Here is a 16,541-nt window from a genome sequence, read left to right on the forward strand (position 1 = left end):
AAAAAAAAAAAAAAAAGGAGGAAGAGGAGAAAGAAGAACCATTAAGAACTCAGACTTAAATTCTTAAATTCCAGTTAATTCCTGAGGGGCCCTGCCTCTTTAGGAGCCCATGTCTGTTCTAGTACAGTTGACACAAATCACCTCCTGGTCTGGTGCCCTTCTTTTTCTCCTTTTCACTCATCACACCCTCCCTGCCAGCTACTCTAGCACAAGGACAAAATTCACCATACTCCAGAGCAACATAGGGGTCTCTGCCCTGTGAAATGGATATGTCAGTCTTCTGATTAATGCATGTTAGAACATGATTGATTAGATAGCATTTCATGCATATTATCTCATTTGATAATGGGAAAGCTTTCATGATGCTTCTCTCATCCTTTAGCCCATTTAGAAATAGACAGACATTTCTGCACCTTGTGTTTTTTTTATATTTCTCATGGAGGATAGTGGTGGGAAGGGGTAGATAAGAGCCTGGAGTTTGGGGATTACAAACATTTGTTGACATGTTGAAATGTGCAAGTTCTCTACAAGGATGTACAGCTTTTATATCCGGTCTTTAATACAAGCAAGGCCTGTGTGGATCTGTATGCAATGAGCTGGCTGCATTTTTTTTGTTTGAGTTTTATTGGAAAGTTGAACTGTGAATCTCAAAGTTAAAATGCGGAGACTTAGAAGAGCCATACGACTAGCCGTGAAGAGTTCTAGTGCTGATAAGGGCTCTCCAGGAAGTGGGGGAAAGAAACAAGCAGAGGAGGAAAGAATAGAGGAGAAGAAAGAGATTTCTGCAGCAGCTATAATGCTACAACTTTCAGAGCTAAATACAGTCAAGGCCAAAGGATTAATTAATTGGATACTGATATATATTTAAAGGGAAAGCGCACACATTTTCCATACTTCAAAGAGTCTGTTCAGGCGTTAGTGTGGCAATATTACTGTAAAACGCCCAGTATCTACCCAAAGAGCTCAACTGAACAGCAATTCAGTTTCTCAATCAGCAGCTTGAGGAGGGATCGTATGTTTCAGAACATTAAAGTCAGTGCTATAAAAATTATCTTCCGCTTATTCATCCATAAAGAAGATCGTCACAAATAAGCATCAGATGGGATTTTTGCTCACATTTATTAGGGGAATTATTGACTCATGAAAGAAGAAAATTATGCAGTCTTTATGATGATGCATCATTGGATGCTTTTGCGAACAAAGATGCCAGTTTTTATAAATGCAATTTCAATCTCTGCTCCGGACCTCTCTACATTCAAGGGAGGCTTATCAATGAGTTATATGCTATCTTGCTCATTTCCAAAAGCCAACCACCCACCAGAGGTTAGAAATGACCACTGTTTTATTTTGACCTGAAATTAAATAACTGATCTAATAAACAGGTGCACTGTCATGATAGACTCCCCACCCAAGTCCTGACCACCTACAACTTGTCACCTGCTAAGCAGAGACAAATAAAAAGCAAGTACATCAGGTTCTCTTTTCAAAGCACATTTTCCCCAGATGTACTGGTAGTACTTTAAAGATTTCCCACAAGGTGGCAGAATTGTAACATGTGGAGATTGATGAGCGTCTACCGAGACCTTGATTTTTTTTATTGTTGTTTTAACACATTTCAGAGATCTGTGTTTCCAAAACAACACAGGTGAAGCATCACGTCCATCAAAGCTTTGACTCCTTCAAGCTCATATTAGCGTAGATGAGGAAGATTCATCTTGCAATGACCATTCTTTACAGGTTCCTTAAAATTACCTCATTAGAAGTCACTCTTCGTAGCTCTTTGTCTTAGCTTAGATTTCTGTGGGAAACAAGGTTGAAAATGTCCTCCCTGACAGGCTCATTTTATTCCTGTGCAAAACACTGAGCTCTTGCTGGTCCATCCTACATGCTCCCCTTTAAAATGCTACAAGAAAGAAGGAAGGTTGAGCAACAGGAGGAGCAGCTCCTCTCGCCATGGGACGTGAGGGAGAAGGACAAGAAGGTGACAGCAGAGAGACCAATGGACGGGTGTGCCCTGCACCCACTGTAACGTCAGACGTGGTTTCAGTTCACACAGGGGAGAGTGATGTACAGAAGACGTGATCCAGGCTGGTCTCCCTTCAGCCAAGCAAGGGGAGCGATCTAGATTGCACCACAACATCCATTTAAACTCTAAAGTATATCCATATAAAAACCCTCTTCCCCCAGGACTTCGCAGTCCTTTCCCAACTGCCAACTGTACAGAGAAAGGTGACCAAAGTTTTCTTAAAGCAACATTGATGATATCCACCCTATTTGCCAATCGATGATCATCTTGAGTGTCCTTCAAGAAAAAATTCGCCTGGATGGTTTATTCTTTAAGGTTACCAGGAGAGGGATCAGCTTGTTACCATTCTCTTTTATACCACTGGCCAATCTGAGAACACCGTTGTATTCACCATTGCTTCTGCCTGTTGCTTAAGATTTACTCATTGCAGAAGGGAAGCAGGACCCCCTCCCAGAGGCATTCCTCTTCCTGTGTTTCAAGCAGGCATGTCATGTAAGCACTCTTAACTAAAAGGACCTCAACAAAGTCCCTGTCATTTTCTGGTCAAAGATTTATTCCAAAAATGACATAAGCAGGACCTTTCCATCTAGAAAACCTAATCTAATATGATAAAGCACTGATGCTCAACTCAGAGCCAGTTTTAGAAACACCTGTCCCCTCTATGGGCAGGCAAAGTGACTATGGTGTTTGGGCTTCCAGGGGACAGAAGCTGGCCACACTATACAGCTGCTAGCAATAAAATTTAACTGCCACCTTGAGGGAGAAGGACAAGGAGATGTCCTTGGAAAGTTTTAAAATTATATTTAAAAAGTTATTTGATAGTAACATTCATATATGGTAACTGACCCAATGACTGCAATAATAGCAATCCAATGGACATAACCTACTGGTCATTTTCTTTTAGGCAACACATTATTGTTTCTTAATTCTTCAGCATTCACTGACATTTTATTTATTTATTTATTTATTTATTTTGAGACAGAGTCTCACTTTGTTGTCCTTGGTACAGTGCTGTGGTATCACTGCTCACAGCAACCTCCAGCTCTTGGGCTTAGGCAATTCTCTTACCTCAGCCTCCAGCGTAGCTGGGACTACAGGCACCCACCACAACACCCAGCTATTTTTTGTTGCAGTTTGGCCAGGGTGGGGTTTGAACCCGCCACCCTCGGTATATGGGGCCGGCGCCCCACTCACTGAGCCACAGGCGCTGCCCCTTCATTGACTTTTTAATCCCTCAGTTTTCAAAGCTGAGGGTTTAGAGATGTTTTAGTGAAATTCTGCCCCCAATGGACTCACAGCAAATAGGAATCTTTTCGAGATTTCTGAGGAAAAAACTGTAGGCTGCATACGTTTGTTGAGATGGTCTTCTGTGTAGGAAGCACTGTGTCAAGTTGAAAAATGAACCCCATTCTATTAATAGCAGCATTCATAATGGAGACGTTAAGCTACCAAAGCCTATCCATTTGGGCTTTTTGCATGTGGTATAATGAGAAAGGTGCCACACTTTTATTCCAAAAAGGTCACTCAGCTGTGCAAATGAATAGCGTTTCACTGTCCTACCCACTGGGTTTTTGCATAGCTGTAGGAATTTTAGCCTTCACTTTCAGAATTTTCAGACTGCTCTTTCTAACTGACCATCTCCTGGGAAGCAAGAAGGGAAATACTTCTGTGAAGACCAATTTTGCAGCATTTCAAAACACTTTAAGCCTTTTACCTGCTGTGGCAGAGTGCTCCGTTTGAGATCAACAAAAAAGAGAACAAGGCTTTCCCTCATCAAGTAAAAATTTCCTGCGTGCTGATGAGTCATCTCTGAGCACCCTGCATCACAAGCCTGCCTTGGGCTACTTGAGAATCTGTGCTGACTCAGCGGCTCACTGGGGCAGTGGCCCTTCCAGAGCTATTAAGTGCAGTTCTTAAAAGCAGATATGTTGGTGAGAGTGTGCAGGTTATTTATTTTCTCGTACACTGTGTGTTCTAAAAGACTTCCTAAGCAGCCCGTACACCAAGCTATCTTGTAAAAATACAGAACGAGAACAGGAACTGTGGCCTTGGTAATTTAAGTAGCCTTGATTATTTATTGAGCTGTGTGTTAGAGCAGTCAAATATGACCCACTTAACCAGGGCTCGCTGTATGATTTGCAAGGTCTAGTGCAAAATAAAAATTCAGGGCCCTTGTTCAAAAATTACTAAGAATTTCAAGATGGTGACAGCAGAACATTAAGCCCCATGGCTGCACAGCCGTGCACCTAACTCTCCCTTCTTAAGCACCCTAGGAAGATGATCTTTGAACACTGGCAGTTGAAATGGTGTATGGCGGGTTGTTTTTTTAAAAATGTTCTGTGTTGCCTAGCAACTGGCTGAGGGCCTGAATGGGCTGACGTGCAGGTTGAGATACACCATCTTGAAAGTCTGAATTTGTGGAAACCTTCGAGTGGACTGATGATTTTCAAGGAAAAGTCATATAGTGGCAGATGGAAATAGGGAGGGCAGGAAGGAACACATTTTTCTGCTCCTATACCCTGGGTTGCTGGCTTGTCATTTTCCCCGTTCAATCTTCTAAGCATAAAACTCTTCCTAAGTGAAAGGAAAAGTGAAAAAGAAATTCCAGCTTTCTCAGAAATATAAACAATAGTTTTCCTTAAAGGATAACAAAAAAAATCAATCAAATATTTTTGAACGCATTCACGTAGCACTTCCAAGGTGTGATGATCAAAACACTGATTCCCACTCACTGAGCACTTATTATAAGTGCCTCCTGTGTGGGAGATTAGAGAGATGAATTGGAGACAGTTTTTATCCTTAAGCCATTTCAGATTATATGAGGACACGGAGCTGATACACTATGTATAGGAGATGATTAGACAGCATTCCCTGTGTCAAAAGCAGAGGCCACCATCTCCTGTCTTTCTCTCCTTGGTGTTTCACAGGGTCCTTGCGCTGCAGAATCAGAGCCAGCCCTTTTGATGGGGAGCAAACAATTTGGGCTTTCAAAAAACAGTCACCTTGCCATCGCCTTTGATGACACCAAAGTTAAAAACCGGTACGTGTTATTCTGAGATACTGAGAAAGAATCAGTAGGTGAAGAACTAAGTATTCTCGTTTAATCAGGTTTAATCAACAACATTTATTAATTAATGAGGTTAGTTGTGTTTTTTTTGTTTGTTTGTTTAATTCACTGAGTACAACGGAGAATAAAATTCTGTTTTTCTCAGCCCCAGAAGCCCAGTGGAAGAAATCAGTAGTCTTGGAAAGTTCTCATCTCTAAGAAGGTTTTATTATTTCGCTGTATGAAAATTGCACCCGGGATCTGACACTAGACCCTATTTGAGCTCAAGAAGGCTTTCATGTCGTTCTTTTACTTTGTATGCTTTTGTTTCACAGCCTGACGATCGAGCTGGAAGTGCGGACCGAGGCTGAATCGGGCTTGCTGTTTTACATGGCTCGGATCAATCACGCTGATTTCGCTACAGTTCAACTGAGAAATGGATTTCCCTACTTCAGTTATGACCTAGGGAGTGGGGACACCAAAACCATGATCCCCACCAAAATCAATGATGGCCAGTGGCACAAGGTAACAGTCGCCCAGATATTAGCAGGCCCCTAAGAGGGGGTTGCTGGGGGCTGAGCGTGTGCCAGTCCTGTTCTGCTGGCACACACACAGACTCTGGGGCTACTGGGGGTCACAGAGGTTAAGCATATGGCAAGTACTACAACAGCATACCACTGTCACACAATCACGACCACAACACAACCTTGGAAAAGGTGACCAGATCTGCGTAGATTTTTCTCTGACACTTCCATTCCTCATCACTGCACTACCGAGGCTACAAAGCTGTGGTTCTCCAACGTCTATCTACAAACGAGGGCCTGGCAGCCAAAGACATGTCTGCTGTTCTAAATGAGAAACATGGGGCAGTGGAATCTGTTAATCAAATCATAAAACTCTGTGCAATTCAATTTAATAATACTCACTCTGAGATTATATATTCCTACTTCGGAGGTGCTGAAAAGACCTCCATTTTCTGAAATAATATTCATCAAAAGGAAGAGTTGGCAACCCTAAAATGAATCCTCAGACGTACCTCCCCACCACAACACGCACTGATCTGTGAAAACCAAGAGTCTGTGACTCTGCTATCTCATGTTTTAAGGGGCTCGGAGGTATCATTTCCACTGACAGTCATTTGGAACAACTTTTAAAATGTTGGCCTTACACCCAGAAACTGGTACCGTTATGGGCACAGAAGGCTCATTTGCCAGCTTACTGTCCTCTTTGGCACGACTGCAAGTGGATAATATACTGCCTGATTCAAACAAAAACTCAACATTTGTCTCTGCACCTGTGATGGCCTATTAAAGTAAAGCTTTCCTCGGTAGACCAATAAAATTTGTAATTTTCAGAGTAGGATATTGTTAGATGTTATATTTGATATATTAACATACTTTGATTTGTCATATCATAGAGAAAGGCAGAGAACCTCAGAAAAAGAAAAATGTAGACTCAGAGTCCACCAATTTGTTATCTAGACTCTTCATATATCCTTGGGAGCTTGTGGCAAGCAAATACCGATCCTAACGATGGAACTCTCATTATAGTTTCTTTTCAACTCTGGCTAATAGAATAATAAATACAACATGTAAGAAAAAGACATCTGTGAGGCTGAAATTAAGAAAGGGAGCTTAAATACTATCATGCCAAATTAAGGGCAGATTTTATTTTTTGAAGGAAAAATTACTGCCCCAACCAGAGTAGGTAAGTGTCAGACGAGGTGTTCAATTACTCTAACCCTGATCCAAACCCATTTTTAAGCCATCATTGTACTTGGGCTTACATGCTCTGTTTCCTAAATTCACACTCAAGGTTTTCAGACTCAGGCCAGTCCTTACACTCCTTATTTCCCCTGTCTCAGAGAATAATTCACTCCACGGCCATAATTTCTGCATCAGTCAAGCTTCCATCTTCCTCCCCAGTCGGCTGCAGCAGAATCAGCATGCAGTCTGGGCGTGCTGTTGTTCTCTTGATTCTGCACAGGAAGGGCCTGTTGAGCAGAGGGACAGAGCAGATCTGAAATCGTGTTGGGAGCCCAGGCTTTGCTCAGTTCAACTAATGCACTTTTAAAACTGGTCATGAATTTTGCAGCCCCTTTCATTCATGACGGTGTTATCAGCCTGCAAGTTTCCTTACAACCTGCCTGCTACCTCTTGGCACTATCCATATTTGGCAGCTGTTTTATAGAACAGACTTCAACCAATACACTTACCCAGGAAAATTTTTTATTCTTTTGGCAATGGTGATAGTCATGGAAAAGACAGAGTTTGAGATAGTCTGTAAACTAGGTCTACTTCTGCTTGTATTGAGGGTTTAACATATATCAGGCATTCTATAAGTCATTTTGCTTTTGAGAGGGGGACAATATCCTAAAAGTTCTTAGGTCTAATTCTCTACATATTTAGAATTTGTTCGAGAATGGCATTCAGGACCCTTCTTCCTTCTTTCTTTGTAGATTAAGATAATGAGAATTAAACAAGAAGGAACTCTTTACGTAGATGATGCCTCGAACAGAACCGTCAGTCCCAAGAAAGCTGACATCCTGGATGTTGTGGGAATGCTGTATGTGGGGGGGTTACCCATCAACTACACCACCCGAAGAATTGGTCCAGTAAGTGTCTAGTGTCTTCTTTGTTCCCTATGTATCTGGCTGAGTCATTTATTTATGTATTTTGAATTATGAGTCCACATGAGCCTATGATCATCTTTTCCGAGAAGTCACAGGTTTTCCAGAGAGGTCTGACTGTGAGAGGCCGTACCACAGAACCTGAGTGTGGGCCCTGGAGCCAGAATCCCTCAGTTTGTCTGATCAACTCTTTCCCAGCTTTGTTGCCTGGAACAAATTAATCTTTGACAAAGTTTCCTCTTTGCAAAACAGGGTAATGCTAATACCAAACAAAGCTGATGAAAAGATTATATGGGGGATTATATTTAAACTGCTTGAAAGAGTACCAGGCATATAGAAAACTCTAGACAAAAAAGAAGATGAACGGGATGGTGCCCACAGTGTCATTTCAGGACTAGGGGGTTAGTGAATATATTGAAAGGGGCATTTAGAGCCCAGTCCTCCAATTTTGGATACAGAATTTAAAGTTCTCACAATGTTTTAAATCTGTATTCACAAAATAATTTTTTGTCAGGCCATGTGTCCTGGTTTGCATTGGAAAAGGTAATTCTAAGAAGCACGGCGGAGTAATGTTTTCAAACACCACACTAGGACAAATGGAATGCATTTCTATACTCAGGTTGGAACACGTGATAACGTGGATTTGTTCATTCATCCGAGACGACTGTCCATTCGAGTTGTAATTCTCAGCATTTGGCTTCTCTTGCGGATAATTAGCACCACTTTCCTTCCACGGCACTGATATGCTTCCTAGGTCTTTCAAAAACCAGAGTCTCTGGACTGACAGTGGCAAAGCCACTAACGAAAATCTCTAAAACCAGATACAGTATGATGGGACAGCACATGACTGAGTTCTTTCTAAATTCGGTGAACCCCGACTATTTTGTGCAAACTCTCATTTTTAATGTGCATGGGTGTTTTCTTATAGGAGGGTCCGCTGCTTTTCTTAGATTTTCAAAAGGCAAGATCACTGAACCAAACCTAATTACCTTTGCGAATAGAAATTGAACATAGATTATGACAAAATATCTATATAGTAAGGTTAGTAAACTATTAATAGAAACATGAAATCAGGGACATACGAGACCAATTAAAACTTAACAATACACATATGGAGCCCATAGCTCTGTCACACCAATGGAGATACAGTGTGCAGTAATTAGAATGTCACAACAATCAGATTCCAGGGTAGACGCATCCTCGTTGAGAAGCGCAGGGTTTGCTACACCCATGCTGTGAGGTCTGGTGATACACAGACCCCACAGCTTCGGAAGGTGTCCAAGCACAGCCAAAGGATGACACACGCAGAGCACCCCAGAGATGACTATATTCCACATAAAGGCAAAGTTCTGCTGAAATTTAGCATCTTGTTTTTTTCCCGATCTGAATATGTAGGTGACGTACAGCATTGATGGCTGTATCAGGAACCTTCACGTAGCAGAGGTCCCTGCTGATCTCGAACAGCCAACCTCCAGCTTCCACGTGGGAACATGTTTTGCAAGTGCTCAGAGGGGAACGTATTTTGACGGAACAGGTTTTGCCACAGCAGGTAAGACTCTTCCATTTCCTTCCTGCTGAATATTAACCAGGTATAAATGCTAACTTCTTGCTTGTACCAAAAAAATAAAAGTCCTCAGGGTCCTAAACTAGTATTCTTTATTTAAACCAGAAATAAACTGATAGAAGTAGCAATAATATAAAAGGGCTCTTAAAAATTCATGTATCTTGAAATGAAAAAAATAAAAATTCATGTATCTGGTTCTGATGAGAACTAATAGCAGAAATAAAGTAAAAGCCTATTGGAAGAGTTTGTTCCATCTCCTTCACCGGAGATCTGTAACAGCACAGTAAATGCCATTCTGCAAGAAGGAGCATAGGTTTAAACTATGCCGTTTTTCTATCCCCCAGTTTTTTTTTTTTTCTATCTTTCTGAAAGCAATATACCATTAAGGCTCCATTTCTTCATGTCCCCGTCCTCAGCACGTACAGGCACATACAATGCACACACAATGAGGACCATTTCTTCCTGGTAGTAATGGTGAATGGCACCATTCCTGGTTTTCCTTAAGTATTCCTCCCACCCCCTCCCTATAAACATTCCCAGCATGGGTCTGGATCACTGATCATGAATGTACAGTCTGGAAAGTAAAATAAGAAATACCCTCTACGTAATAATTTTTAAAATGTGACAATATACTTCAAGATAGAATCAATCCTATGTTATTATAAACACATATATTTGTTCATTAGAAAGAAATTCGTGAGTATGTAATATGCAAAGGTTATTATGAGAAACAGAAGTAAATGATTTAGAATGTAGTTTTTTTTTTCCTTCAAGAATATATTATCAATAGTTAAGATTCTATTTGCTCAGAAATCACAAGAAGGTGATTAAAAATGATGAAACACTATAAACGTTATATAAGCAAAGTCCCATAGATATTTAGAATGAAGATTAATTTTGGTTGAGGAAATCAGGAGAGGTTTCATGGAGGAATTGCATCTGAGCTAGGATTTAGAAGATGATTTGAATGCTCCTGTGTAAATGCTGTGGGAGGTCAAAGAATAGGATCCTTCAACAAAGTATGAGCGGGAAACTCTACCTTTGCAGAAGCAGAAAACAGAAAAACACAGGATATGTTAAGTATTGAAATGTTGAGGGTTATGTTGAACCCCAGAATCATGCTGTACAAGTCCTAAGGCTCCCCCAAGAATTCTGTGAATTCACAGATGGCTAGCATCCTCTGAGTCAGACTTGATGGCAAGCTGCAGCCTCAGATTCTGCAGTCAAGGGATTGACCTGCCCTTCTGCCTGGCTCTTTTGGGTTTGAGTTAAACCGGAACAGAAAATTAACCACTCCCCTAATTGCCAACAACTCCTGCCAGCCCCTTAGCACACAGTGCAGTCTCGTCTACATGAGACATAGATGGTTAGAGGAGAAGATTACTTCCCTCGAAAACATACACCTTTAATTTAATCTTTGACATCTTTGTTCTTAAAAGCTTTCTGGCCACCAGGCCCTGGGGATTTCTATTGGCCTTATCATTCCTTCTGTCCTCAGCCGAGCTTTTGCCGTTCTTCTCTTCTTCTCGCTTCTTTCTTCATGTTTTATTTCTCAGAACAACCCAACTTCTACCCTTTATTTTCTGTCTTTTGTTAATTTGGGGGTGGAGGGGTTGGGGATCTCACTATATTGCCCAGGCTGGCCTCCCGCTTCTGGGCTCAAGTGATCTTCTCGCTTAGCCTCCCAAGTAGATGGGATGACAGATGCTCACCACCACTCGTAGCTGCTCTTCACTCTTAAAATTTTATATAAATCCACCTTTGCCCATCCAGACCCATCAAGACTCTCAGTAGAACAAACAGTCTTTCATGTGACAAGTGCCATTCTTCACTGGAGACAGGTGGAGTTACACATATCCTTTATTTGTTGCCTAGTAAAGAGAAGATGGAGAGAATTACCACGAGCATTCCCTCATGCTCCACACAGTTGACAGGTCTAAATTGATCTTACCAATCACCTTGTTCCCCAGAGACAGATCTTAAATACTTACCCAAAGGTTAACTTAATCAATGACCCAAATGTGGAAAATTATAGAGAAAATGATAAATTGGATGAACTAAGGAAGTCTATTGATGTCCCTGAAATTTCCCATCAAAACTGAACCTTCAGTTCCTCTATTTGTTAATAAATAATAAAATGTTCAGCAACTTTTGAAGCCATTCAAATGAGTATTATTTAGAGTGCTCCGATAAAAGTTTGCAGAATAATCACTGAAACGCTTTTCTCAATTCAATGGAGAGACTTCTAACATAATCAGACCTGGCTGTGAGATTCTTTGAGTCAATCTCAGTTCATGTTCCTTTATTCAACAAATATTATGTTAAACTTCCATGATGACAGACAAAGTTTCTGTCCTCATAGAACTTACTTTGTAGGAGGGAAGGTGGTCAAGAAAATAAACAATAACTACAAAGTGTGTTACATGACACGATGGTGAGAGTAGGCGTAGGTCATGTGGGAGTCTAGAACTTGGAGCCTTCATCAATAATTATAACTGGCTAGCATTTGAATTAAAGCTATTGTACAAATTTTAATTGACAGTCTCCATACTCTAATCTGTAAAATTAAAAAAAAATCTTCATTTTACAGTTGGTGGATTCAAAGTGGGATTGGACCTTCTTGTAGAATTTGAATTCCGTACTACGCGAACCACTGGGGTTCTTCTGGGAATCAGCAGTCAAAAAATGGATGGAATGGGAATCGAAATGATTGATGAAAAAGTGAGTATCAGCAATTCCTGACATGAATGATCACTTCGTGACATTGTTGAGGCGTGGAGAACTCTGCACTCTTTGTTGGGAGAAAGCCCAGTTAATTCTGTCTTTTCATCCTTCTGGATTATCTCAATTCGTGTGTGTTTTCAGCATAATTATTCTGTGGAACTGTATCAACTTTAGATCTGTTAACTCTACAGCAAGTCACTTGTTTGGCTAATAATGAACCAAATAGTTGGAGCTGTCACTAAGCTCTCACTACGTTGCTAGAAGGACACTGTCATTCTCTTCTTTACGAACAGTCTCTGAAAGTAGTGATCCCAGGGGTAGGAAAGGAGGAGGCTGGGATCCCTAACATCCATCAGCCTCTTATAAGAGGGCAAGACATCTCGTAAAAGTCAAGATAGCCAGCTGGCATATCAGCTTCTCAGTTTTTATTTTAGAACATCTAGATACCATTTCCAAATGGAAATATATAAAAGTATTGGGCCATTTTTGTTTCTATAGTCTTTGTTAATCTAATTGCAAACATCTATCTGCACTCTAGCCCAGGCAACAGAGTGACACCCTGTCTCAAAAATAAACAAACAACTCTTTGGTTTCTGCAGTGAGACAACTTGTTAAATATACTTGGTCCTCCACGGAGTAGGTAAAATGAGAAGGCAGAGCGGGACATTTCACAAGAGTCGTCTTTGGCTTTTAAGTAGGAATCTTACTTCAGCTCTGTTCATATGTCCGCCCTTACTATGCTGTTGCCTTCCAAAAATAAACCACTTGGTGACCAAATTACCCTCTCCTTGCCTCTTCCCTCCTTCCCTTTAGTCCTCAAAGCAACTTCAAAGGCAATACTGAAAACTACAACAACGACAACAACAACAACAACAAAAACACAAGAAAAGCTCCAGGAGTTAGAGGCACAAAAGTGTGACCAGAAAAGCAGCACTTAATAGTTTTGCCAAATTTTAAAAACCCATTTTTACCATATCTTGTTCAAGCACGCTTCCCTGTATCACCTGCTTATAAACAGTTACCGTCAACATGTCCTGTGTCTCCTGGCTTTCCCAGGAAGCCCTTTGCAAGTCTTATTATGATAAATGCCACCCAGTATAGTAAATTCTCCACTAACATTCCCACTACTCCACAGTGCACAAACTTTTCACCGATTTACTTGCACTTTTAATTTTCTTTTTAAAAGAACCCATTTCTTTTCTTTGACCTTGTCAAATGTATTGCCAAACTAATGGTTTTAATGTTTCAATATGTTTCTTTCCTTCATCAGCATCAAAAGAACTCTGCCATCTCAAATTTCAGAGGCCTTGCCACATTACGAAAAACAGATTTTTCTCATTTAGACAAGAACTTCTAATCTAAGTTCTTCGTTGTTAGGAATTTAACTGGCCTTCTGGCTCAGGTCTTTGGCATCTGCGACATGAGACGGCCCCCAAAAGTAATTTATGTAACTCTCAATTTTGAAATCCATGTGGGAAAAAATGCAATTAAAACATCAAAAGTTTAAATTAAAAAAAAAATTCTTTAAAGTGAATTTGTAAACCAAATTAATGAGTCACTTTAAACAACATCTTTTTAGAAAATTTTATAAGGTTTGCTAAGAACTCTCACGCTCTAAAAAGATCTGTGGTAGAATTTTTCCCTGTGTATAAGAAGGTTCTTTTCTTGTCTGTCACCTGGCCTCAAATTTTCCTAAAAGCAGAATTACCAGCGGCTTTGCACATCTTAACTATTACTCCAAAGCAAAGTACATAATTTGTGACTTCCAGCGGTTAGTTTTTATTTTAATTTACGCTATGTCATATTATATTCAAGTCAAACAATTCTGACCCATGCCTTTCTAGAGACCTGATAATTTTTCCTATGTGAACTGTTATGATGCCGCTGTGAGGAAAACATCTATGACTGTTCACTTTGCTCCTTCCTAGCTTATGTTCCACATGGACAATGGCGCCGGCCGATTCACTGCCGTCTATGACGCTGGGATCCCAGGGTATCTGTGTGATGGACAGTGGCATAAAGTCACGGCCAACAAAATCAAACACCGCCTTGAGCTCACAGTAGATGGGAACCAGGTAGAAGCCCAAAGCCCAAACCCAGCTTCGACATCAGCTGACACCAATGACCCTGTGTTTGTTGGCGGCTTCCCAGGTGAGTGTCGGCCACTCTGGCATGAATTTCTTAGCTCTATTTGGTGAGGGGTTTTGAAACCATTTATATTTATAGAAGTATGTCCAAGAACGAGTGCTTAAGTGTGCCTGCTTCTTAGCGTCAGCGTCTGCCCCCATAAATAACACCTTGCCTGAAGTTTCCAGTGTGTAAAATGAGCATATGACTTATATAAACCACATGGGGCTGCACTTCTCATGATAGCCCCGAAAGTTTCATTCACGGAGAGACTGAGGCTGGAGGAAATGAATTTGGCCTATAAAAGATATGAGGCATTTAACAGCAATCCAAGCCAAAGTTGTTATTCCTTCAGATTTTTTAAAAAATTAATATACCAGAGGAATCATAAAAGGTTATGGAACTTATTTCCTCAAGTTCTGGAAATCATTGGGTTAAATGTAGCTAATTTCCCCCTTAGGTTATGATAGAGTTTATATTTATATTACAAAGACACCCAAGCAATAAATCTACATTCAGAATCCTTCTCCAGCACGTTAAATATAGCATGTGAACCGCAGAGAGCCGCCTAACGTGCCCATGAACTAGAGTGGCCAACTCGATGAGAATAAGCCAAGTGCCTCTTAATAGGTAGTGTAATAACCGAGTCTCCTGGAATGATCTCTCATCATTTTGTCAAAAGGAACTTTTGTCCCCATTTATATAAATCTCCTCTGCTTAAAAAAACAAGCAAAATGTATAGTCAGCAGTGGTTGACAGAACAAAGGATAGGCAAGTGACGGGGGCAGATTGAGAACACTTCTTTCCAAGGTCGCTTCGGGATCTTAAAAAGATCTTCTTTTGCTTCAATCAGGAGAAACCCCAATATGAGAACCATATGAAGGGGATAATGTACTTCTCCACTCATTCTATGAAATGGGACCCCAGGTAGCACCAGGAAGGCCTTTTTAAAAGAAAGGCCATCTTAATAAAGGGAAGATTTGTACGTGAGTTTCCAACCCGCTTCACCTGTAGGGATTTCTTTTTTCAGTAAGAAAGTAATAAAGTCACTTTTAAAATCCCCTTGTAATCATTCAGTATTTAAAGTATTTGATTTGGTTTGTTTGACCACGTAAAAGTTTATAGTTTTAAATCACAACTCTAACTTTGTTCATTCCAAACCGAAATGTTTCATGGATTAAAATATATCATTCTGGATGTTTTCATATTTTATAACACATAACATTTTATTTTATTTTATTTTATTCTATTTTATTGAGACAGAGTCTCACTTTGTCACTTTTGGTAGAGTGCTGAGGTGTCATAGCTCACAGCAACCTCACACTCTTGGGCACAAGGGATCCTCTTGCCTGAGCCTCCCAAGTAGCTGGGATTACAGGTGCCTGCCATAACACCCAGCTATTTTTTAGAGATGGAGGTCTCACTCTTGCTCACAATGGTCTTGAACTCCTAAGCTCTGGCAATCCACCCACCTCAGTTTTCCAAAGTGCTAGGATTATACCACACCCAGCCTAATATATAACTATTTTAAAAGTTCATGTTAGTAAAGCTGAAAACAAAATCACTAGCTTTACAGGAAAGCATCACTCCAATTTAATCTCAAACTAACAGTTGACTTTGAAATGTGCTCTTTAACATGTAGAGAAGCCCCACGTTTCAAAATTGAGGCTTTAATTTTTATTTTTTGTTTTCCAGATGGCCTCAACCAGTTTGGCCTGACGACCAACGTTCCATTCCGTGGTTGTATCCGATCCCTGAGACTCACCAAGGGTACAGGCAAACCATTGGAGGTTAATTTTGCCAAGGCCCTGGAACTGAGGGGTGTTCAACCTGTATCATGCCCGGCCAACTAATAAAAACAAAAGTAACCCCCAGAAGGGTCCATCAAAGCAAGTGTATCTAGTACAACAAATATCTTTTACCTGTGTATATTAATAAAACTAATGTGTGCACACATATAGAATTCTTTCTGTATTCAGAGGGTGCTAATTCGGGCCCCAGACTGAATTTTAATTCATATTCTTTTTCAAGTCTATAAATATTAAACCAGTTATTTTATTCTAAATAATTGCTGCTGTTTTTGTGTGATTTTAAGGATAAGGGCAACTGACCACAAATTGTTGAATTTCAACCTACCCTGCAGGCATCTCAAGGAAAAGAGCTCAGATGTAATTTATGAAGGCAAATTTTTTCAAAACTTATTCCTATTAATACTTTTATCATCCTTTTCCATGTATGTTGGCTTTGGCTTTCTGTCTAAGCCACCGAAAACAAGTGGATTTGGCATGTGTGATTGGGAGGAAGTCAGTTTCCTTACTCTCTCTGTTTGTGAAAGCATTAGCAAATCATTTCCCTGATCCAAGTTCATTATTAGAAAGTTTAACTAGCCATAGGCGTGAATACCTTTCTATGTTGAAGGTAGAGA

The 16,541-nt window shown here is 40.4% G+C and overlaps 1 protein-coding gene across 2 annotated transcripts in view; it reads left to right on the forward strand.

The window, feature by feature from the left end:
• The window catches only part of LAMA2 (laminin subunit alpha 2), a 614,120-nt gene extending 597,939 nt beyond the window's left edge, over nucleotides 1-16,181 (forward strand). For both annotated transcript variants that reach the window (XM_003781659.1, XM_003781660.1), the window contains 7 exons: nucleotides 4,954-5,066; nucleotides 5,408-5,597; nucleotides 7,531-7,686; nucleotides 9,097-9,250; nucleotides 11,856-11,986; nucleotides 13,918-14,140; nucleotides 15,812-16,181. In XM_003781659.1, coding sequence (XP_003781707.1) covers nucleotides 4,954-5,066; nucleotides 5,408-5,597; nucleotides 7,531-7,686; nucleotides 9,097-9,250; nucleotides 11,856-11,986; nucleotides 13,918-14,140; nucleotides 15,812-15,969 — 1,125 coding nt within the window. In that variant the 3' untranslated portion in view covers nucleotides 15,970-16,181. The remainder of the gene's footprint in view (nucleotides 1-4,953; nucleotides 5,067-5,407; nucleotides 5,598-7,530; nucleotides 7,687-9,096; nucleotides 9,251-11,855; nucleotides 11,987-13,917; nucleotides 14,141-15,811) is intronic.
• The last annotated feature ends 360 nt before the right edge of the window (nucleotides 16,182-16,541 follow it).

The sequence above is a fragment of the Otolemur garnettii genome, unplaced genomic scaffold, assembly GCF_000181295.1.
Source record: "Otolemur garnettii isolate 467f Iridium unplaced genomic scaffold, OtoGar3 scaffold00002, whole genome shotgun sequence".
NCBI classification, from domain to species: Eukaryota; Metazoa; Chordata; class Mammalia; order Primates; family Galagidae; genus Otolemur; species Otolemur garnettii.